The sequence below is a fragment of the Callorhinchus milii genome, unplaced genomic scaffold (genome assembly GCF_018977255.1).
Source record: "Callorhinchus milii isolate IMCB2004 unplaced genomic scaffold, IMCB_Cmil_1.0 Scaffold1, whole genome shotgun sequence".
Lineage (NCBI taxonomy): Eukaryota > Metazoa > Chordata > Chondrichthyes > Chimaeriformes > Callorhinchidae > Callorhinchus > Callorhinchus milii.
In genome coordinates, this window is record NW_024704742.1 from 1741604 (window position 1) to 1767418 (window position 25815).

A 25815-nucleotide genomic window follows, 5' to 3' on the forward strand; every position below is an offset into this window, starting at 1 on the left:
GTAGTTTAGATCTGGCTTAAAGGTACTTGTTTATTTTCTGAAACCAGCTCTTCCAGTTACACTTCCAAGCAAAATCGCTTCTTTTTTTTTTTGGCCTCAATCGCGTGATGGAAAAAAGGTGCACTCCCCATAATAACAAAATACCAAAACACTGTGGTGCCAGAAATACCAAAAATATGGGTTTGGAGAGTCAAATTTACCTTGTCAAACACGTTATATACTTCAATTGAGTTTAGTGAATTGGTTTCCGAGATAAAACCAAGGTACCACGCCGAGGAAAGAGATGCTCATCGGAACACCGTCTTTTTTTGTTGGAAGAAAGAAGTGAAGGAAGATGCCGAGAAAGGAATTTAGAATTCCTGTTCACTTACTTTTGCCATTTTCCATTTCTGTGCTGTTGAAAGCTCATTTTCACTTCAACAGCGAGCGCCGGCATCAGTGATCGGCTGCTGGCTCAGGGAACGTATATGGCTTTGCAATTCGAGCGAGAAGAATAACATGTACAGTTGAATCGGAAGCACTGTTGGATTCACGATTTATATCTGCGCCAATGTGGCGGCGTCACACTCTCAAATCCCTCTCAGTCAGCAAGCAGTCAGCTCCTCCTTCGCAAGAAAAGAGCATTCTTTCCCTTCCGATCGTCTGAAAGGCAGAACTAAAAACCGTGCTGAAGTGAACAGAGTTGCTCTGCAACGATTTACGCTTCAAATCACGTCCCGAAACTAATTTCCGGTGATTCAGAGTTTCAGAGGAACGCTCGCTAGCCTGTGCCTCTGTTTCCATCCTATTCTTTTTTTCTTAGTACCTAACTCCAATCGGTGGATACACGTTGATTTGTTTTTCATTCTTTTGTTGTCCTGAAAGTGTACTGTAGAGGAGAAGAACATTCAGCTCTCAGTAAAATACCATCCCAGCCTCCCAACACAGCCCTCCCCAGAGGGAGAGCCCCAGAGAGAGAAAGAGTCCGACTTTTTTAATCGGGCAAATTCAGCTCCGTGCGCCATGACCTCTGGCTGCCGTCTGACCCCCCGCCCCCCCTCCCCACCTCCCACCTCTCCCTGGTTTCGAGATTCAGTTTCTCTCCGGGAACTCGTTCTTTTGCTTTGCTTTCCACTTTTAACTTGCCTTTTTGCGCTGGTGGTTGACTCGAAGTTTACCCTGAACGTTACGTTTCAGAAAATAAATGATAATTTTTCTATAAATACCGTTTTATCTAATTAATTTTAATGAATTCCCTCCCCCCACCGCCCCCCGCCCATCAGCCTGGCAGGATCGAGATGTCACTGTGGATGGAATGGTGTTAATTCCTCATTTTTTTCACACATGCACACAGGTGTTTTAATGAGATTCTTCTCATGGTGTTTTATCAGATTCTGGCGAGTTCAGTACATGTTGGGATCATTTCCAAGCAGAATGAGTCTGCCTGTGGCCTTTATAAAACTGAATATCAGCGATGTTTAATGCCCGGTTTATATGCTGGAATTCACTGTGGAGCCAGACAGCAAGGTGTACGTGTAGCTCAGTCCATCTCTTTAATAACAGTGGAAAGGGTCCTTACAATTTTACCGACGGAAATGTCGGCAGAATTGTCAGACGACAGAGTAAATGCAGTAAACGCCTGATAACTCGAACCTGGCTTGACCTGTCACGATCACTGAAGCCATCGTGCTGTCAATATACCGGCTGCATTTATTTATATATATATATTTATACAATATGCCTAACTACACCGTTCCGGATAACTCTTCCCCGAGCCATATTTCCCTTGCAGTGACAGAGTTGACTCAGCTTCAACAACCAGTTAGTTTTGTGTTTGATGTGGAAAGGAAGAGCTGTAATCAGGCTGTCACAACGGACAGTAATCCCCGCGTTCAGACAGTGGATGGCAGCAGCACACTCTACATGAAATCGATTACCGCTGAATTATGCAATGAAGAGGCAGTGTTTTGTTGTGACGAGATAACGTTACACCTGCTTAAGGTTACGAACCGAGTCCTAAATTATCAAAAAAGCTAGACTGTAAGTACCGAGGTGAACTTTTGCTGCATTTACGTCGTGTAGCGGCTGTCAGACCTCATGCTGCAAGTTGAACGTAAAACTCGTAAGTTAGAAATTAATTTCCGCCAACTAAGTTTCAATTTGAACTTCCTTCGGGCAAATATAACAAACTGAACTATTTTCTGCAAGTACTCTTGAACCTCCGTCGAGAGTGATTTGGGAATATTCAGTAACTCATTCCTGCAACAAAGCTCAATGTAGATCAGGCAAAACACGCTCACTGTTATGTCTTGTTGGCTGTAAGGTAATTATGTTTTATAAGAAAAAGAAATTAATTAAATGTAAATGAGGTATTGTACCTTCATTTTAGTGTAATTTAAACACAACCTCACACGCTTTTGTTGATGCAGAGGTAATTTAAAATTCAGCAACCCCAAAGTAATTTTGTTAGAAAGATAGATTCATAAGCTAATGTACCAAGATTTTATTTTAGCCTTAAGCTGCAGCAGTAAGAAATATTAGGAAATCTCCTTCAGTTATATGAAAATGCATATTTTATAGCACAGCTTCAGGCGTGAATGTTCCAGAAGTAGATATGTAGTGCGCTCTTTGAGAAATGACTGACTTTAATTTCAATTTATTATTTTTAGGCCATTTAAAAGTTGGTTGAAAGTTTTCTTTATGCAGAACATGATTTTATCATACACAGTATGTGTGTGTGTGTATATATATATTATATGTTATAATAGCAGTAAATAGGAACCCGGTTGATAGTCGATTGGCGGATCGCTTTCTGGGGATAATAATTCCTTGAAATTTTTTTAAAAAAATTAAAATGTGGTCGCTCAATCTATGACTGCTGGTAGGATTCGGCTGTGCGCAAATGGCCGCCGTGTTTCGCCGGCAAAATATAGAGTCAATTCACGCGATAGTGTATTCTATGAAGAGTTTTGAGATGTCTCAACAAAGTGACAAGGCACTATATAAAAATCAAGTATGATTATTATTGTGTGTGTATATATATATTACATACACACACAGGCCTGTTGCAAGAAGATTAATGCTGTCTGGAGATTTGTTCCTACTTGTTATATTTTAGCATTCAAATGCTATTCCAAGAGTGAGACAAAACTATTATTATTATTTTCGCTGCAGCTTGTTTCACAGCCACAGTAATGCAGCAGTTTGACATTGTTGAAACGAAGTAAAATTGTCACCCGCCATACCTGGTAGTAGGAATTGTTCTTAGTTTTCCTGAAGCTGGACAATTTGCTGTGACACTTTGCGCGTTTCCCTTTGAATCGTAGGGGCTGAACACGCTGCGTTGCTGTTTGTGTTGTGGGAAAGCACGGTCTGGCGACCTGAAAGGTGCCTTAAGGCATCGCTGCTGTGTGGCCGCTGTCAGAAGTTTTCCTTCTCTCCAGAAATTCTCCTGTACAGCACAGAGGCACAAGATGTCTGCTCTGACTTGGCTTCTCATTGGATCTAAATTCTTGCGAGTCTGTATGATATACAGTGGATATCCTGGAGCAAGTGCTATTTAAGTCGTTGGTGCTTTTTTATGGAGCCATGCGGCGAGGACAGCGATAGAGAGCTTTTTTTTCACTGTATCCGCCCTGTCAAGATCCTCACCCTAGTGTTTAAATCCCTCCATTCCTTGGCACCCCCCATCTCTCTAACCTCCTCTCTCCCCACAGCAGCACCGGCTGCCTCTGCTCTACTGGGTCCGACCTCCTCCGTGTCCCCCGAATCCTCCGCTCCACCATCGGCAGACGTGCCTTCAGCCACTACGGTCCGAAACTTTGTCACTCCCTCCCTCAACCCCTTCTCCCTTCTCCTCGCCACCCCAGCCCCCCCCCCCCCCCCCCACCCTCCACCCTTCCCCATCTTCAGGTCACGCCCTGAAGACCTTCTTCTTTGACCGCGCCTACGGTCACCTTGGAACCAACATGGTCCAAACTGACACTCACATGCAGTACTGGGTGGGGGTGGGGGGAATGGTGAGCTTTTATTGTTGGAGGTGTCTAAGACATTACACTGCGGTCCTGTCTGGCTGTTCAGGTGGACGTTAAAAATCCTTTGATACTATTCACAAAAAAAAGGAGGAGTTTTTCCCGGGGTATTCTAACAATCCCCCCCACCCCCGAATTTAATTAGTCACTCACTCAATGGCTGTTTGCAGGACAATGATGTTCGCAAATTGACTGCTGAGTTTTGCCCACGCAATACAGTCATTCCACTTTATAGTGAATCCTGTGAAGCGCTTTGAGATATCTTGAGGATGTGATCAAGTACAAAGCAGTATTATTTGGGCAGCAAATCTTGTGAAGAGGTTTCGAGCCGTTTTGAAGGCGTGATAAAGGCGCTTTATCAAGTACAAGCATTATTGTTGGTGGCGTTCGTTCTCGTGGTGAGCAGCTTCAGTTCTTTATTCAATGGTAACGCTATTATTTTTTTCCCCCTCTGATCTCAGGACGTGCTGAACAGATTGGGATCCTGCGATTTGGATGAGGATGACTTGATGCTGGACCTGGAGTTCCCGGATCAGGGTGACAATGCTGTGAAACGCTTTGGTACGTCTCTGACTGTCTTCCGTTCGCGTTTTAAGAGCCCCCACAGCCACACGCGAAGCAAATTAGAGCTCTGTTCTCACTCCCATCGATTGACCTTGGTCATTCACTACCAGAACTAGACTCCTGTCAAGAAGAACGCAATTGCGTTAAATCCACTTGATCTGTCGGATTAAGTGACCGTAACCTGTAATGTATTGGTTTATCGTACTGTCTTAAAGACTTTCCATCGGTTTTGCTTGTTCGAATTGACTACAACATTAGCCAATTTAGCAGTTCAACTGTTACCATGAGGACTTTTTTTTATGTAGTGTGTGTGTGGGCGCGGGGGTGGGGTGGGGGCGGATGCACGTGGGTAGAGATTTATTTATTCATTATTTCATCTTGTGGACCATTTCCCAGGTGAGGTGATGGTGGGGAGGATAGAAGACAGAAGAGAGTGCAGGTCCTCTCTAATCTATCATGGTCACTCACTAAGCATCCACTGGGAGGTCTGTGTGACCCAAGCACGGCACACGTCTCATGAAATGTTTATTCCATTTTCTCCTCTGCTGACAAAATTAGCTCATCTCCACTTGTCTCATCTTTTATGTCAGTGATTTATGGAGATCTCGGACAAACTCTCAATCCATTGCTATTCCAACAGTTTGTACACTTTGTACTATCTCGTCCCCTGCCTGCTCCAGCCTTCAACCACTACACCCACAACCTCTGTAACTCCCTGTCTCTTTTCCTCCGTCTCGTCCCCTCTCTGTCTACAAATCCCACCGGATAACCCACCTACCTCTTCAACAGCACCTAAAGTCACTTCACCTTCTCCCTTGTTGGCATGAAGCACTGAGAAATGTTCCTACATGAAGGGCTCTACGTAAACGCAAGCTGTCTGTGGTTGCAGTAGTACCTCATGCATGCAATATTCCAGAAAGGACAAGACCCCATTCCAGAATCCGAGGCCTTGGAGCATTCCTGCATTTGTCAAAGGAGGCCTTTGAGCCAAACTGGAGACAATTCGATGGTCTAATTGAGCCAATTTATTTCAATTATTTCAAAATCGGCACCTGCTGGATGTCTTTTAAACTAATACCCAAAGGGGAGAAATTGATGGATCCAGATTTTTGTTTTTTGTAAAAAAAAGTCAGTTTGATTTTTAGGACCGACTGTTTCGTTCCGGTACCGAACATAAGACACACCTCGGAGCCTTGTTAGAAGTTGGTCTGACAGCGCTGTGGACTGCTCGTGGCAATTGGCATATTTCATTTACCTGTATCTCAAGTTTCCCGATGTTGCGCTACTCTGCCTATTTTGAAAAGTCAACGTGACGTATCTCTTGCCCCGCAGCCACGTTTAATTGACTTCGGACCCAACTTGAGTATTAGTTCAATGCCCTCAGTGGAGTCAATTAAAAATTAATTGTGCATCTCAATTTTGCAGACTCCTGCGATACTTCCTGCCTTCTTTCCAATTTCCAGGTCTCTCTATCGAGTAACCATGGAAATGTATTCAGACACAACGAGATCAGATGTGCTGATATAGCTGTCATCTCTTTACTTGTCAGTCCGCACTTTGCAGTCCTTTGGACAGAACAAGAGAGACTGCGCTGTCGCAGCAATTGGTGTTTATTTCGCCAGGTTCTCTGCACTTCATTAGTTACTTCTGGTTATCAATGCAGAGGATATGAGGACCTTGTACTTGTATTGTTTGGGTTGATCAGGATGCGAGGCTCAGTTTTACAGTTGTGCCACAGTCTGATGTATCTGATGGGTTGGTACAATGACCAGACACCGTCATCAACAGTTGACGTTTCTGAAGGAATTTCAAATTTCCAGATTACCATGGTGCCATTAATATCACTTCCTTTGCACGGCAAATGTGATGTTGGTGGTGACCTCATATGGAATTAAGGCATTTGGCTACCACCCCAACCCCAACCATACTTCATCCTTCTGCAAGCAAGTAACAAAACGGCAATAAGTCTGTATATTTCAGGTAAACTAATGCAGGGGTCCGAAAACCAACAGCACAATAAACAAACCTGCCTTCTTAAGAAAACCCTTTGTAAAATAGTTCCACTCCATGTGGAACACTACCCAATAAGGCGGTGGGGGAAACTCCTGTCAGCAGACTAGAAACCGGCTTGTCAACAAAAAAAAATCCATTTGGGACCATGTTGTCTATTGTGGCTTTTGTGGAAACCGTGTGTTTTATATTATTTGTATCAGCACAGGTTTTTGGAGGGACTTATCGGTGCTCTTATTTATGTAATTAATCAATGAAAATGTATAGAATTAATGAGCCCTTTTGCCCACGGTTTATACATTGATTTCTCACCCCACCCACCACTACCAGAGCAATGTAGTATTTATCCAATTTGGGATATTCCTAATTAACTGTCAAAAACTCTTTCCTTTGTGTGATTTTATTAAGAAAAAAACTTTTTGTCCAGAACGTTAAATCTGCCAGCAGGAGAGACTTTGTCTGCCTACGAAATATATAGTCACTGCACTCTACAACATATCCTGCGAAGCACTTTGAGACGTCCTCCCGACCTGAAAGGATTGTTGTTGTGGGCACAAGGACCTTGGGGGTAGGAAGCCTCGAGTTGTTTTTAGCTGCTGTGTGGTCTTAATGAGATCCCCATGCCCCCATTTCTCTCTTGGGTGCTGTGGGGACTGGACTGAGAAGGGTGGAGAATTGGCCTGAGATTGGTTAATGTTTGGAGCAAGGGTGGTTTGGTGTGAGGGTGGGGGAGGAGAATGAAAGTGCACAGGTCTACAAGAGGAGTGGCAAGCACTGACCATGAGATCAGGTGCCTACACCCCTCTTCAGTCGCTCTATTGCTGTTTCAGGTTCCCCCTCCCCTGAGATAAATAAAGCCTGCGTTCTAGCCCAAGAGTCTGCGACCAAATCTGTCTGACTCGGTGGGTCCGCCCTCTATTATAATCCACGAAACACTTGGGATGTCCCATAGAGCGAGCGTTGAGTATTCTCACGATGTCTGGCAGGGTTTTTTTTTTCCCCGAACAGTTTCATCCACATTATGCAGCCTCTGGAGCATAATTAATGCACTTAGTCTATTCCTTTGTACTTTAGTTTGCTTGGCTTAACACAAAGAGCATAGGTTTTCTTTCAGTGAATTTGGAGTCGGAACATTTCGCAGTTGAACCCTCTCCCATTCCCGCAGGGATGGTTATTCTTGTACGGCAATTTTGGAACCACTTCACACCTGCCCTTTTGTGGCCTCGTTCTCTCCTCCGATTCGCTGTGGGTTCCCTAGAGCTAGTCTGGAATATGTGCATTTAGTAACTTGTTCCCCACCTCTCGTCATAGGTATGTATCGGGCAATTTGCAACCCAACCTGTAAGCCTGACTGCAGGACATTTGGAATTGGGCTGTTATAAATAACTAAAAACGCTGCCAGATGAGAAATCACTACCAATCGACAAGCAAGAGTCACGGGAAAGGGGGGGAAGACGCAAATCTTTTTGCACCTCGAGTGTAACCCTCCAGCAATCAGCAAGAGCACTCTCTTCTTTGGTCTCCAGCGCTTCACTTGATATCAGAGCTGCGCTCAAACCGAAGCTGCTGCTCCACTCTACCATGTCGACAAAACAGCTGCTGTGTGAACAAGGGTTCGCTCTTGATAGACCCACAACTGAGCACCCCTGAGTGGTTAACAACCTATCTTAACATGACAGTAAAATGTTGATGGTAAATATTTATGGGCCTTCTCGTTGCCTGCGGTGCTTTTAGGCAGTGCGCTGAGTATAGATTCAGTCAGTAATTTCAGCAGATCATTTGCTGAAGCAAAACCTCCACAGCTCCTGGGTTGATACTTTCCGTGCTTAATTTGTTCTGCGCTGATCTATTGGATATTGAAGAAGAGTCGTGGATAAAATTGACTTCCCGTAGAGATATACCCTTACGTCTACCGGCTCGATGGGTCGGTGGACTGTAGAGCGGTGGCATGGAGTGGCAGATTGTGTTTTATCATCGAAAACCATTAAAGAAGCTTGGTTCAGAGTGCATACGAGGTTGAAAAGAGTGTCTGGGTTTATTCTGCGTTGCTTTTGGTGCTTTTTTGCAGTGGGATTTTCCAGAGGATTGCACTCACAGCACGGTAAGCGCTCTGAGACGAAGGGGGCTAGATAAATGCTTGTTGTTCTTGTTGGGTATCAAATCAACCTTCAGATAAGTTGAAAGTCCGGGAGACTCGACACCTGGATAAATAGCGTGGGACAGCATATCAGCGACATAATTACCACCAAGGCCTCCACCGGCCTCTGAAGACCAAAGACATCAGTCTTCCAAAAAGAAAAGAAGAAAGAAAACAAAGTAGATCACATATTGTCATTATGTCCAGCCCTGGCTCAATCTGAATATCTGATCAGGTATAATAATGCAGCTAAATATATACACTGGACAATCTGCAAATACTTTGATCTTGATGTAAAGACCAACTGGTATGAACATCAACCAGCATGTGACATTGAAAAATAACACCACAATAATCACAAGTACACACAGGTAGAACAGTGATCTGTAACAAACTAGATATTATCACAAAGGACCAAATAGATTCTACGTGTATTATTGATGCGGTTACAACTGTGTAATTATCACCTGGGTTCAATTCCAGGCAGGTCAGGGCGAAACCTTGGGCAAGTTTCCTTACTCCACACGCCTAATAATAATCCCTCCAAAACAAAACACAATAGTAAATTGGTTATTTTCAATCCACGGCTGTTTGTGAGACGCTGCTGTGCGCAATTGGCCTCCGCCTTTCGCCTTCAAATATACTGTCAATTCACTTTACAGCATATTCTGTGAAGCGCTTTGAGACGTCGAGAAGACATGAAAAGCGCTATATCAAATGCAAGGATTATTATTATTAGAACTGAAGAAACAAGGAACAAGAGAAGATCAGGACGTATATCGATCTACAAGTTGAATGTGGACATGTAAGGCAGTATGAAACAAACAGTTCCTATCGTCATTGCGGCAACTGGGGCTGTCAACAAGACTATTCAAAAATGGCTTGGCAAAATATCAACCTCCCGTAAAAAAGTAGCTAGTTTAGGAAGTTCAAGCATATTAAGAAAATTTACATCCGTTCAAGTGTTATTGGTCTGGCTGACCCATCATTGAAAGCTTAGACAATGTGAGTTCAAGTCCTTACATGGAGACAGACGGTAGCGTTACCACACATTTGGAGATTGGGAGGAACAAGAGTATAAAGGTCAGAGGACCAACAACCACAAGGAGGGTTGATAAAATGGCCAAAAACAAGGAGCAGCGTGGAACCAAGAGAGCAAGACCGATTTGGAAGATATTGGGTTTGAACCCACAGCTCCTGATGCAGCAAATTGTTACTTATAGCTAAGCTGTCGGAGAATAGCACAACAGAAACCACGTGATTCTTCAGAGGAAGTTAAGGGAAATCACCAGCTTTCTTCATAACTATGGGCTACTCTTCAAGTGTCCATCTATCAAACAGCCTTTGCTTCGTGTTTGTGACACCAAAGGAAGGAAAGAGCCTAAACCTAGGGAAAAATTAGATGGTGTGGTGGAAATAATTACTAATATTAAGAATTTAAAATGGTATAATATCTCCTAAATAATAAAACAAGATTGAAAATCAGTTTCTTTCTGTGAATTAATGAGTGCAATATGTGGTGACTTCCAACGGGATTCTTCAGGAGGGAAACCAAAAGCACTTAACCTTGACCTGTACTCCGATGCGCTCTACAGTTGGAACTAAGTTCTCACCGAGTGCACTTTCAGTTAACGGAAAGAGATTCCTTTTTAATAATCATATAAGATTCTTACATTTGATATTGCGCTTTTCTTGCCGGGGTGGGTGAGGGGGGGGGAATGTCTCAAAGCACTTCACGAGATATATTGTACAGTGCGGTGACTGTGTATTTTGGAGCCAAACACAGCGACCAATTTATGCGCACAGCAATACCCCACAAACAGCCATGAAGTGAGCGACCAATATTACCAGGGGATTTCTTGGCCAGGGCACTGGGAGAAACTCCATTCTCTTTTTGAATAGGGCCATGGGATCTTTGGCATCCATCCCAATAAAGGTCAGTAATATTTTAAATGGGACTGAGAAAATAAACTCAGAACAATACTTGTGTTTGTGCCCAGACAGTAGAACAAGAGCACACAGGTTTAGAGTTGCAAGGGACAATTTCAGGACAAATGCCAGGAACTATTTGTTTCAATACCTTGAACAGGTATTAAATCAATAACTGGAACAGATTACCAGGAAGGTTGAATTGAGGACTCATTTCAGGAATAGCTTTGTGCTGTGATGAGAGGATTGTAGGGTGGGTATTCTGGAAGGATGAGATCAAATTGGTTTCATCTGAACTAATCTTGCGAACTATACAATGCTCGTAACTGGCGGGGCGAAATGTTGTGCAAGTTTCCTTACTCCACACGCCTCCGTTCCGTTTCCCTAGCAGTAAGTAGGAACCCGGTCGTTAGTTAATTGACTGATCGCTTTTCCGGGCATAATCATTCTTCGCGGAAAAAAAAATAATAATTTGGTCACTCAATCCACAACTGTTTGTGGGACGCTGCTGTGTGCAATTGGCTGCCGAGTTTTGCCCACAAAATATACGGTCAATTCACTTTGCAGTCTTTTCTGTGAAGCGCTTTGAGACGTCGAGAAGTCGTGAAAAGCGCTATATCAAATGCAAGGATCATTATTATTATTATAACCAAAATTTGATCCAACCTTTTAAGTCTTAAGATGAAAGAAATCACCGGCAAATGGATAGAACAGATGGAAGTAAATTGCAGTCTAACGAATCGTTTTGCCAATGGTAAAACTAAACGTGTCATGTGGTGATGAAAAATATCCCACCGATAGGCAATTAATCTTCAGGCGGTTGTCGTTTTGTGTGGATTAGATGAAGATGACAATGATTAATTACAAAACATAAAGCAAGATTCTTTAAGTAATTGCTGCATATTTTGATGTTAAGGCTGATTAAAGGTACACTGGTTATGAAAAAAACTGATTTAATTGGAAATTAATTTACAGCTTAAAAAACTGACAGGCTGTCATTGGATCATAGAACCGTGGATATTTACAGTGCAGAAGGAGGCCATTCGGCCCATTGAGTTTGTACTGACTCTCAGAGCAAGGTCTTTCAATCCCACTGCCCTGCCCTTTCCTCATACCACTTCAAGTCTCTATCTTTCAATGAGAGATGTTCTATATATATATATATATATATATATATATCTTCTACATCTCTTCTACGTACTGAAGGGATGGGATCTCTCCAAGGAATTAATATCCGCTGCTTTTTTGGGGGTCGTGTGTTTCACTATATTGTGGGGAAATCCCCAATCCTTTTATCTCGCTTAAGGATTGCTCATATCATCATGTGCGTTCCCAGTTGGACCTGATCGTGTCACTGGATAATGACCACTAGGACCCCAGCCCACAGTTTCCACCTCTGCCAAGTCTCTTGTGTATAAATCTCATATTCATTCGCTTTTACAGATTGATTTATAAATTAGATATCGTGCTAACTACAGAGGTCGTGCAGATAGATCAATGTCTTGGCATTGGAAGAGACTATTTGGGCAGCTCATTGCCCCAGAAACATGCTGTTTAATAGCTGCCCTGCTTCTAACATAATGATTGTTTTGCCACGAGTACTCATTGCGGGCTGCACAGTGGCAGTTTGTGCCCAGGTTATCTTTAGAAAGAGAGAGCAAAGAGGCTTGCTGATAGTTGCTTTTGCTTTCCTGCGGAATTTCTGTCCCACTGTTAATTGGATAATTGTAGGCAAACTTGTCTCTCAATTAAACAGATTGGAGGCCTATTTCTTTCCACGTTTCTTTCCACACCATTGCACGTGCAATGCCCTTGCCTCAGGCCTACAGAGCAATTGTCTATTCTCAAGGTAGTTATCACCCTCCTGTGTATGCTTGTGATGCAGTAGGACTCTACACGGACTCCAAAGCTTGTATTTTAATGCTGCCTGACCTGCTGAGTGTTCCCAGCGTTTTCTGTTCTTGCTTATATTTTAATGTACTGCCTTTGTCTATATATATTAGATCTTGGATCTCTAGGACTGATTGTGTGGGTTATGAGGATCAAGCTCAAGAGATGCTCTATTGCTCCATTCCGTTTATACTAATTAATGTAATAAATACTGCAATTATTCACGGTGACTCCTGAAATTATGTGTAATAGGTGCTGACATTTCTATTCTCTGTATCAGAGAGGTATAGAAATTCGGTTTCTAAGTGGTGTTTCAATGCAGCACTCGAGAGTGCTGAATTGTCAGAGTTTCAGCCCTTCAAATGAGATGTAAAGCTGAGTTCTTCTCTGCCTTTTCCTCACATTGACGTTAAAAATGCCATAGCACAAATCTCAAAACAGAAACAAGGGCGTATCTCTTGGTGAGCATGCGGTCTTGAACCCACAACCTTGTGACCCTGAAGCAATCAATGGTTCTGGCGAACTGAGCCAAGCCAATGTGTAAACTGACCAGAGTGGGCCAAATGAGAGTGAAAGTAGTTTTGTGAGTCTGTGGGTTTATTATGGATTTTGGTAGAAGGAGTATCAGAGGTAGAGAGGGTAGAGGTCGAGATGGACCAAGTCAAAGTGCAGGTTAGCTGGTAGTAAGAGACAGAGCCAACTTCTCCTGGTCAGAGTGAGAGCAAGGTACAGGCTCTCTATCAAACCTGTAGTTCACTGGATACATTTGCTGTAGAGTATTTTTTTGTTCAGGAATGGAAAAGATTAAATGATCATCGAAGTTCAGTTATACATTGTCTTATAGCAGTAAAGCTGTAGACTGTATAGCAGAGAAATAGGAAGCGCTTTGAAATGTCTCAACGATGTGATAAGGCACTATATCAAATGGAAGGATTATTATTATATGATCAGCCCAACTAGTTTATGCTTTACATGAGTCTTTTATACATATCCGAATCCTCTCCGATCTCCCTCCCTCCCTCTATTCCTTGTCCCTTGTGTGTCTGTGTGTAAGTTTCCTGTAAAGTGCAGAACTAATCCTGACTCTCAGGATAGATTTCCTTTTGTGGGTGTTTGTTTTTTTCTTTCGATGATGATGAAAGTTGGAGAATTAAAAATGCTAATGTTATTTATTACACTTGAATTTCCTGTCACTGTTGTGTCACAGTAACGTAATTATGAATGATAGTACTCGTGTGTTGCAGTCACACTGGGCACTCTGTGATTACTGGAATACAAATAACTTCTGTGTTTCAGTTCAGCTCATAGCTTCCCGATGGACCATCCTCATAGCTAACCTATTGAAGCGTGCATCAATGAAATTGATCGAACCCTTGACAATAGTTTTTTTTTTTGGCAGGTTTCGATTTTACAGCACCCATCTCATTTATTTCAGCAGGCAACGCGAACAATTTCCGTAGTGCCCTTCATTTCGAGGAGCTTCAGGCTGCTGATTTGGAGTCTGAAACCAGGGGGCTGGGAGAGAGGAGGCACGGAAAGGGAAGAGTGGGCAGAGCGTCGACAAAGATGGCGGGTTTTGAAAGCGGGGAGTGAGGAGATGAGGCAGTGGGGGTGGGGGTTGGAAACTCGTAGCTGCATTTCCCGAGAGCCGGGGTCAGAATGGTTGAGACGTCTGCGACGCCGTCCGGCGTGGAGGGCGCTATATAAATCCATGTTGTTGTTGTTGAAGTTGATGACTCGGCGACCGATGGTATGGCGAATCAAGCAAGGGATGTGAAGCAGTTTGCTTTGACTGCAGCTTCTGCTGACCTCTGAAAGCTGTGCACTTTTCAAGGCATCGTAACCACCCTTCCTGCCCCCGAGCATCAAATCTTCCCGCTGCAATAGGTGAATCTGTGGCATGACGCATGTGTGATCTAAACATCAAGTGGTAATAATCTTTGTCAATATGACGGTGCTAATGGTTAATCAATAGAATATTGCACCAGTTGTATTACGTTCCTGGGTTTACCACTTTCAGGAGAAATGCCTCGTAATTCACTCTGGCCTATGCTGCTCATGAATTATTGACGCGTCACAGTCTTATCATTTGAATACTGTTTATTCTGGGTTTTAAAGAGCTGTACAGAATAAAAATAAAAAAACAAGTAAGCATCAATAACGGTTGAACCCAAAGTCTTCAAGCTTCCATGAAGCAAGCCTGTTTAGCCCCTTATTTTACACCTAAAGCACCCCACAGTTGAAAGGAGTCGACTATTTTGCAAGTTTTTAGCAAAAAGTATATTTGTAGGTGCAGTTTAATGCACAGTGCACACCGAGTGACTTGCATCGCGATTTAAGTGAGAGTGCGAGAGGGATGAGTCAATTACATGTTATTAATCGATAGGCTTTTCCGGGGGTAATAATCCCTTCAAAAACCAAAATATAATAATAATTTGGTCACTCAATCCACGACTGATTGTGGGACGCAATTGGCTGTTGCTTTTCGCCCGCGAAATATAGTCGATTCACTTTACAGTATATTCTGTGAAGCGCTTTGAGACGTCTCGAAGACGTGATAAGGCGCTTTATCAAATGCAAGGATTATTATGATCTTTGCAGAACAACTTGATAAGGTAGAACTTGTTCAGTCTTCAAAAGAGTTGTCTCAGAAGGGACCTCATAGAGGTAATGCAAGATGCTGAAAGAGACAGAGAAACTAAATTCCAAATAAAGGTAATTTTAGTAATAAGAGAAGACTCAAAAGCCAATTTTTGTTTAAGCCTTTAAGGCAATAAACAGAATGTATTTCACATGGAAGGTAATTAATGTCTGGAAAGGATTACCGAGAAGATTTACAGAGGACAGGATACCAGAATGCTTTAAGAAAGCTGTATAGGAAAGAAAGTAGACTGAGCATCGTGGGATGATGAGCTGGCGAACCTTGTTCATCTCTACCTCTCTTTAGATTTTAATATTGAATGATGTTGACAGTGGTTGCCAATAGTTTCAATAGTTTGCGTTTCAAACAGTGGATGCTATTGAGAATGCAACGCTGCATTGGTCTTACTGCCCTGTTCCCATTTGGCAGATGTTTTATGCATTCAAACGCTTATGGCGATATCAAACAAAAACAGACGTGGCTGGGAACACACAGCAGGTCAGGCAGCATCTTCGGAGAAAGGAAAGTGACTCAACGTTTCGGGTCCGAGACCCTTCGTCAGAACTGAGTCAATCCTTAGAGTGCAGGGGAAGGGAGAGCCATATTTTTCAGCTGGTTGTATATTTGAATTGTTTTCTTAATGTATAAAGGTTAACTGTAACCAAGGCCTTCAAAAACTACAGGCGCACACTGATATCCAATCAATAACCCATTTCATATGGTAACGTTTGCCATTCTCCTGTCTGAATGCATGACAATTATGCACACTTAGCGGGCAGGAAGACAGATCTGCAATAGATGGACTGCTCTAACATTGATCAATGCAGTCTGTTCCTGTAGTTGCTTCTTTCACCTGGGTCCATTTAACTTATAGTCTGTGAATATGCAATCTTTCAGAACCAGGAAGTATGATGAAGCAGGCACTATAGATTCTGCAGCTCTTACAGTCGTAAACCAGTGATTTCAAAAACGTCTGAGGAATAAAGCAAATGAAATCATTGAGGGTAGATCCGTTGAAAAAAAAATCCCTTTGGCTGTTTATACTTCTGCGGCATTTAGAAAATAAAGATCTCAGTGCGTATGTGAATCTCTTGAAGTGATTCATTTCATCAGGACATGAAACTTGTGCATCGAGGAACTTGCTTACCTTGCAAGCCATTCTGTGTAGAACGATTCAGATTGCACACTTAATTTGAGCTGTAGCTTGTTCGTTTCCAATTAGCATCGTTTATCGACTGAACAAAGTGTTGATACAGTTATGATGACCCCGATTTAGCGCAGTGCTGTTAAATACCATAAACTGGAAAGCACTTCCCTCACACAAGCGGGGCAGAGCCTGAAAACCTGTCGCAAACCTTCTTTGATGCAATCTTTTTGTAAACGCAGAGCAGCTTCAACTTCCACTCCATTTGGAGCCGTAATTGGCCTTCGGGATTCAATCTGTTTACACCGCACGAGGTCGATTCCACCGCACTGGCCGCGACAGGCAACTGCGTGTCATGTATGTCCTGAAGTCGCAAGCCCGGTACGGTGACTTTCGTTGCTGCTCGTTGAGCTGCGTGCGATGAAGAGTTTTGTGTTCGGGTCCTGAAAGCTCAGCCCAGAAAAAAGGGGCAGTCAGCGCTGGTGTCTGCGGCAAACATCTCTGTTGACTCCCTGCAACACTATTTAGCTTCCCCAGCGTGTCGTCCTCTTATTGAACTTCAAGACAGCCGCCCGGGTTATCAATCCTGTTATAAAATGTCATTTTAGACCGCCCTCCCCCCCCCCCCCACTCTACTCGTAAGTTGAGGCACGCCCTCAGCTCTGTGAGCTAAAGCCCTAATGGAGAATCCTAGAGCTCTAAAAATTGACGGCACAGAAGACGGCCATTTGGTCCATTGCATCTGTACCGGCTTTTTTAAGAGCAATCCTTTTAGTGCCGTTTACCTGCCTTATCCCTGTATCTCGTGTGTGTTTTGAGAATTCTACATTTAATGGTCCTTGCCAGGATAAGTGATCTTAGTTGGCAAGCACCGTTAAATGTAGCATTCTCAAATACAATTCTTCTGAAGTTAAGCTCGACACTTTAAAATATGCCACTCTAACTACACTCGGACTATGTTTCATTCTGGGCATCGCACCACACACAAATATATATATTTGCTTCCTGTAAAGATATATTAGAGAAAGATTTTAGTTCAGAAAGAAGAGGATTAAGCAAGGAAATGTTCTCATGGTACAGTTAAGTGCTGATAAAAAATAATAATTCTTGCATTTGATGTAGCGCCTTTCATATCGGGATGTTCTGTAAAGTGCAATGAGACTAATATAGCAGTCAGTGTGTTAATTATTCTGCATCATTGTTTTGAACGGGTGAGCTGAGAGCTATTATTAAATATTTGAGCGGGCCACTATTTTCTAAACGATTAGATATCTTAATCGGTCAATACAAAATGTCAGCCCAGATGCCTGCAGTAACAAAGCAACACATCTTCAGCATTGCATTGGAGCACCAGCAGAGACGATGAACTTGTGCCCATGGATTATTGCTATCTCCCAATATGTGCTATTGGGACGCTAGCGATCACATAAGAACACGTTTTACTTGCCTGACAGAAGAGAATATCAGAACTGAAACCCAGGTATTATTGCTCTTTGGAGCTGAGATGCACTGAAGCAAGAACAGCACACACCATGGATCTGAATCAGAATGGTCATTCCAATATAAATGCTGCACTAATAGGCTTCCTTTGGAGAGACTGCAGATCTTAGGATAATTGCACAGTGATATCTGTAAAGTTTTATGAAGGCTAATTAGGTTTCTGTTTTTTTTTTGATTGGTGATTAGGTTACAGCAAGCTGCTGCAGTCCATCTGAAAGAGCTACTATTATCATTACATTCTAATGAGGACGTACTATATATGATTGAGTGGTACCTACAGTGGAAAAGGGAACGTGGCCTGCTGATTCAAGCGCAAAGTGACAGTCTGGTGTTTGAACTAATCCAGAGTCTCTTTTCCTTGCTGGCGCCAATTCATTCCGCAAGTGCTCTCGAAAGTGATTAAGTGATTGAAAGTGATGCGTTTCCTTGCTATTTTTAAATCCCTTTTTCTAATTCATAATTTGCAATTTAAATTTTTGCACCAGGTTACGTGTGTGTACGGCTAATGTCTGCACTGTTGGAGGGCTGAGACCCCAGATTTTATGTTCGGTGGGACAGGCCTTTGCTGGACTATACTTTGTTGTGATTTGAGGCTCTCACTGTTGAAATTCCCACAGATTCTTCTTTGGTTTCATTGCTTGACGACTGGTTATTACTTAAGGTCCTTTGCCATACCAGGCAATGCTGGTGCTACAATCTGGTTTAAGCTGTTAGATCTCGGACATAGATATACAAGAGGGTTATGTGCTTTCTGAGATAATATCGCTGTTGATTGGGTTTTCCTATTTCATGCTTTCATATGTTTGCCCGCAAAACACAGTCACTCCACTTTAAAGTACAATACTGTGAAACAATTTGAGACATCCTTCTGACATGAAAGGCACTAAATCAAACGCAAGGATTATCATTATTATTATTATGACAGCTATTCTTATTATTAATCGTTATGTTTACTCCACGTTGCCTGCGCCAGGTTGTCCTCGGTTGCTGATCTCTTAACTGATCATCATGCCTCGACTGTTCAGGTTTAGGGAATGTTCCTCCGGGAGTTCCATTCACTTCATCACTTCGGGAATCCAGTTTGTGAAGTTTGCAAAGGGATTTGTAAAATCGAGGAAAAAGGTTTGATTATTTTAAATATTATTTTAATCAAACGCTTGATTATTTAAAATGTCTTTTTTTGCCAATCCCACATCCCTGTGTTCCGAAATGTGCATTTGCTTCTTTAGGTGAAATCCTGTTAAAATGTTTCCTTTTGAAGATCCCGTGTTATGTCGTTACGCTGACGGATATGGTTAGACATTTACATGTCTTTTGTGGCCAGTGAAGGCTGATTTACTTTCCGCGCCCTCCCACCCCCCCCTCGCTCTCATCATGTTTGATGTAATAAATCCTGACCTGACTGACAAATTTAGTAATCAATTGAAGCACGAAAGGATGGACTCCGGGGAGTCTGGAAGTATCTTAATGCTCACATGTTTAGCGGGACCTGTCAATGGGATGAAGTGAATGCTAACTAGTGCCTCCATCATGTCAACTGTGTCAAATATCAAACCGCCTGCAAGGTGCCTGCACAAAACTGAGCGTTGCAACTTACTTCATGGCAGGGCGCGTGAGCTGTCACTTGCAGCCACCGCCCTATTCTGTGCCTCTGACTGTATCTGCATCAATGGGCGCTGTTCGTTTCTGGAGATATCAGAGCACCCGATTTGTGTAATATTGGACTTCGTTCCAATTTGCAAAAAAAAAGCGACCGCTTCGCTGGCCGGAAAAGACTCAAACTCTACGTGGAACCATGTCTGTCGGGACGAGCGTATCACATGGAATCTTTGAAATGAAACAATTTAAAAGATTTCATGTTTAAGAAGAAAACAACAACAACAAGATTCCATTTATTGAGCGCCTTTCACGTCGGGAGGACGTCCCAAGGCGCTGGAAAAGCAAGTATATATTTCAGGCCGAAAGAACGGAATGATTAAACCTCACTGGAGTCTCAGCCTCAATTAGAAGAGTAGATCCTGATGTTGGTGGGGTGGTGGGCGGGGGGGGGATGGCATGAATCCACCACTCGCCGGGTCGAACTGCTATTCACCCCATTTAAAAGAGCGTCCTGCTTGATTTTTGAGTGCAGAACAGTGGTTTGCAACCAGAAGTTTTAACTAACCTTCCCCAGTCGCAAGTTGAATGCGTGAGAGGGAGTTTATTTAAGAAAAAAAAGAAGCACTGCAGAAGTTCATTAGTTTGATTGGTACTTGTCTAAAGTGTATGAATCCTCAACGGGCTGGAAGGGATCATAGAATGTTATGGCACATACACAGGGCATTCAGCCAACTGTCCTGCTGCTCTTCTCCACATCAGCCACCTCGTCTAATCCTCGTTCTACTGACTCCATGCACCTCTTGTCAGCCATCACCGTTGCTTAAGAGCATCCAAACCAAGCTGAGGACTCCATGTATCCCACCTACACATGGAAATTCCAGAGACAGATTGTTGGAATGGTATGCGCTCTCTCTCTCTCTCTCTCTCTCTCTCTCTCTCTGACACAGACAGCTTACCTAATTCCGTAGAGTATTAGGCGCAGGTTGAGCGAGAGCCAAGGCTTGGGGGGGAGCCAATGCAAATCTGCGTGGAACACCAATTGCTGGATCTTCCTCGTAAAGGAGCGCGATGTTATTCATGGTGTTGACCTTTCCTGTATTAATAAATCTTGATGATCATCCCCCTGCCTGTCCGCACAAAATGAACAGAACATTCAATGTCCTTCGTACTGCTGATTGTTACCATGGAGCATGGAACAAAATGCACGTTGCCTTTGACAAAACACAGCAGGTTGTCCTTAGTGATGAGAGTTGCTGTGTTTGTTTTGTTCTGGGAGTGGAGCAATGGCAAGAATAAGAAAAAAAGTCAATGAAGCGTGCCCCTATGCATTTTCGGTATTAGATTTCTGGTCGTGATGGAGTTTGCTGTTGCAGTGTCTTTTTTTGCGCACTGTGTAATAACGTTGAATGAATACTCTTAAGCTCTGAATAAGTCCATTTAAGGCCGGGGTCTGCAGACTGTGGCTCAAATAAAAATACATGTCAGAATCCAGTTGCAGTATTTCCGGTATTGAACTCACTCAGAAGCTCAATATGCTTCTACAATTACAGCTTTCAACCCATGGGATTGCAAAAGTAAACCCAGAACAATACATAAGGGGCACCAAGACACCAGAACAAGAGGACAGACATTTATCACAAAGGACAATTTCAGGACAGACACCAGGAAGCTTTTCTTTAATCAGAGGGTAATTAATGATTGGAACAGGTTCGAAGGCACGGTCGAAGAGGAGGGTCTTGAGGTGGGTTTTGAAGGAGGCAAGGGAGGGGGTGAGGTGGAGGGACTGCGGGATGGAGTTCCAGAAGGTGGGGATAGAGTGGCTGAAGGACGTGAAGCAGGCCGGAGCCCGCTGAGCGGAGGGAGCGGGCAGGATGATAGAGGCTTAAGAGGTTGCAGAGGTTGGGGGGAGCAAGGCCATGGAAGGCTTTGAAGGTGAGGACCAGGATCTTGAATTGTATCCTCTGTGCGATGGGAAGCCGGTGGAGTCGGGCGAGGATGGGGGTGATAGGGTCGCGGGGCCTGGTGTGGAAGAGGACACGGGCTGCAGAATTCTGGATGATCTGCAGCCTACGGAGGGAGGAGTTGGGGAGGCCGACAAGCAGGGAGTTTGCGTAGTCAAGCCTGGAATGCAGTAGTTTCCATGAAAAGAATTAAGACATACTGACAAATCAGGACAGAAACAGGTACCAATTCAATGGGAAAGATGAGTGAGCTGCTGAAACTAGTGGATAACAGCTGGCCAGCATTGAGGTGTCTATGTAACATAAAGCAAGCATTAGTCACACTGACACTCAATTCCCCAAGAACTGTTTCATCCTCTGCAATGATGAATATAATACAACGGTGTAAAAAAAAGGGAAATAATCTGGTCATTGTTACAGAACTTGCATGTTCATGTCAATGCCCGTTGTAACTCCTTTCGGGTCAGGCGGGTGTTTCAAAGCGCTTCAAAAGATATACTGTGAAGCGTAGCGACTGCGTGTTTTTTGGGTGAACCCAAGGAACTACTGTCAAGCAAACTCGACAGCCACTGTGACCGTAAAGTGAATGAGCTATTAATCTGGAGGATTGCTGGCTGGGGCATCAGGAGTAGCTCCCTTTCTTTTTCAAATGTTGCTGCAGGCTCTTTAAGGTCCACCTGAACTGGGAGACGGATGAACGGCAAGAGGCTCGGTTTAACTTCTCGCACAATGAAGGATAAGGAGGCAGGCAGACGAGGCTTCAGTTTAAACTGAGCACAATTGTGATCTGTACACAAATAATAAGAGTGTGGCACAACATTGCGATCCAAGTTAGGGTGGGCAACACAGCATGCCTCAAGGCACGTTGTAATGGAATTTAGCGCTGAGCAATGTTAACTGAACCCAAGCACTGGGGGCAGTTTAATCATTGGAATAGATATTTACTGACCACAATGTTCGCCCTTTCCTTTCGCTGGGTTTCAGGAGCATCGGTTACTGCATTGCGTTGAAATTCTTCTGAGTGCTTTTGTCTGTGAATTTACTGATGATCAGATTTGAATTCAGTGGAAGTTCTGATTGAATTTGCATCCACTTAATGATAATCCTTGCATTTAATATATTGCCTTTCATATCAAGAGAATGCTTCGCAGGACTTACTGTGAGGGTGAAGTGACAGTGTATCTTGCAGCTGAACCCAGTGGTTAATTTGCCCACAGCCATATCCCACAGACGGACATGAAGTGAATGACTAATTTTATTTGGTGGATGGCTGGCCAAGAAACTGAGAGAAACTTCCATCTGATAATCTGGCACTGCCTTAATACCTATGCCGTAGGACAGAGAATAACAGTCACTATTGTACTCTGGGCACACTGGACATTCTGGCAATGTTTATTATACCCTATATATTATATACCATATACAATTAATGAATATTAGCTACTGTTATAGCAGTGATGTAAAGCAACTTGAGAGTTAACATCAGCCTTCAACCAAAGTTGCCTCATTACCGTCTTAATAACGGAGAGTTGATCCCAAGGTCCGTTACTCCCAGAAGCGAGTTGCTCTCGGTATCCTGGCTGACAATTCTGCAGCAAAATTGTTCGTACGCTTCAAGGCTGTGCGGAAAAGCGTGTGCAAGTCGTCGCTGGTTATCCTACAGTTACACGTGCGCTACACGTAACGACAGGTTAATTACAGGTAAGCTTTTTGAGATGTTTCAGTGGTATAGGCTCTTTATAGTGTGTTGTATCCCTGGTTCGTGCGCAGTTGCTTTTGAGCGCTGTGAAACATGTACTGTTAGCTAGAACGAAGGATACCGAGAAGCGGACGAGTATCAACATGCTTCCTTACATTTTCCCTTCATAAATAACTCTCCTTGATCTCTTGTTTACTTCAGTGGATGCTCCTGAGCGCATAGCAATCCGATTTTTGTTTCTATCCAACTTAGAGGGCATTGGCAATGACATTATCATTGAACTCTCCGAATCAACAGTAGCAGTGATGAGGCCTCAACCAACGTGACATGTTCGACTTGTGTCTGACCTGCAGTCCACTTATATCCCTGTCAATTCATATTAATGTTGAAACACAATGTTTCAGCCGGCACAGTGGCTCCCAATCTTCAGACACGCACGTAGTTTCTTTTTGTTCAGCTTGTTATATTTTTTGGGGGGGCTTGCGAGGGTTATTTTAGGTTTCTACATGTTGTTGTTACTGCCGCACTTGCTAAATATTTTCTTTGCGACTTCAGGTCTCTTGGATAAGAGGTCCCTGATCGGTAAAGTGCAGGATTGGTGTTTTCTTGCTACACACTAAACGCCTACAAATACACAGTCATTACACTTTGCAATAAATCCTGTGCAGTGCTTTGAGACATCCTCCTGACGCGAAAGGCGCAAACCCAAATGTAAGGATTATCAAATGTAAGGATTATTAATAGTTCAAATGCTCTCCTGGGTCGATCTTCAGAAATGTATTCAAAATGCAAAGACAGCAAAAGCAGCAAAAACAGAAAGAATATGTTGCCGCTCTTTCTCATAGTGCGGTACTTTGAGTAGTGATTGTAGAAATTACAGAACAGGAAGAGGACGTCTGACTCATTCAGTCTATGCTGTTAACCTATTAACTTAAACTTAAAGCAAATCCAAATATTCTTTTCCTTTTGCAGTGACCAGCTTATTTTCTCCCCAGGACCTAAAGACTGCAAACCCCTTTATATCTGGTGTCCTTTTCCTCATTCAATCTTTAATACCTTAAAAGGCCTTTAATACCCAGGTTTAACACCACTTAATCATTATTTGTGATTTATCTTGTCTGCGCCTGCTCCTTTCAGCCTCGGTGGGATCTTTTCTGTCTTCGACCTGATGGAAGGGGAGATACTGTACTGGATATAACCTTTAAAAGATATTACATCTGAAGCACAGGATGAGCATTATCGATGATCCTCAGTGATGCTTCCTAGTTTGGAGCCAAACAGAAAGCTCAATGAATGATTGGCTTTATCACAAGTTATAGAAGATAACGCAGCAATATGCTACTGTACTTATATTGAGAATTGGCCACCATCTGATCTTGAGGATTTTGTTCAGACTCAATGTTTGTTATAATTGGAGCTAAAACCCTTAAATGTGAATCAAGAAAATATTTCTTCACACAAACGCTTGAGAGAACGTGGGACGTACTGTCCCAGGATGTTATAGAATGTTGTCCATACTTCGGGAGGAGATGCGCAGGTATTTTGCATGTTATTATATTCAGTGGGATATGGGGAGAAAAGGCAAAGAATTGATAATAGAAAGGTGCCACGAAATATANTTTTTTTTGTGTGGCACGCTTAAAGGGCTGAATGCCTATTCCTGTTTTTGTGTCCCTCTGGGAGCGTGTGTCGTAAGCAGGGCCAACAGAAAATTGCGGAAACCTTTCCCAACGCGCAGGGAAATTCGCTGGTTTTGCAGAAAATTGAGGGGTGCCGTTGAGAGGTACGTGATTGTTCGGGAGAAGTGCCGGAGGTGAGGCCACGAGCCACCGAGAGAAGTGAAAAGCCAAATTAAGTTGTGGCCGGGAACTTAATGTCGCTTTCGTTTGTAGTGGAGTCCTGTTGCTCAGTGGTTAGAGCACTCGCCTCGCAAGTGAGAGACCTGGGTTCGATTCCCAGCAGGCCGAAACGTCGGGCAAGTTTCCTTACTCCACACGCTCCTGTTTACCCAGCAGTAAGCAGGAACCCGGTTGCTAGTCGATTGGTGGATCGGGCTTTTGGCCACTACGCCCCGAAACTCTGGAACGCTCTTCCTCTGTCCCTCATTCTTGGCTCCTCCTTGGTGTTGTGCTCCACCACTGTCAAGCGCTGTGGGGTGCAAACCTCTGTGAGAGGCGCCATATAAATGCGACACTATTATAGAACCCAAAATATTATTATCTTAGCAATTGCTCGCGAACTACTCCAGGTCGCTTGCAGGCGCGAGCCCAACATTTGAGCAAGGCCTAATAAGGGTGGTAAATGTACAGCAGTGGGCATCTCTGGCTGCGCGTTCCCTCACACAATGCATCAGAATAAGTGTGAAGAGCAGAAGCCATGGTCTTTCATTGTAAGCCCTTTATCCTTGTCTCTTATCAGCTCAGCGGGAGCCAAGGCTACTTGGAAACAAATGGGTTCTTCCTTATGTGATTACCGAAATAGCCTCAAGTATGGTTGTTAGCACCATGGGGTCTGCATGCACTCTCGGTCCACAGAATGTGCTCCGTTTTTATAAGTGAGCTTCTGAGCGAGGCTGATAATGAAGATGCACATTGCAGCAGATTCCTTTTCCTTTGATGAGCTGAGCTGCCAGAATCACTGGCCTTGGGAGTGCCTGTGTCATATTTTTTGTATCGGGGGATTTGTACCAAACGTGTAATTTGGTAGCCAAGAGTTTGATGCCGTTCACCTT

The 25815-nt window shown here is 43.3% G+C and overlaps 1 protein-coding gene across 1 annotated transcript in view; it reads left to right on the forward strand.

Moving 5' to 3' along the window:
* ccser1 (coiled-coil serine-rich protein 1) overlaps nt 1-25815 on the forward strand; it is a 444926-nt gene that overhangs the window by 132864 nt on the left and 286247 nt on the right. The window contains exon 6 of the mRNA XM_042337524.1: nt 4472-4571. Coding sequence (XP_042193458.1) covers nt 4472-4571 — 100 coding nt within the window. The remainder of the gene's footprint in view (nt 1-4471; nt 4572-25815) is intronic.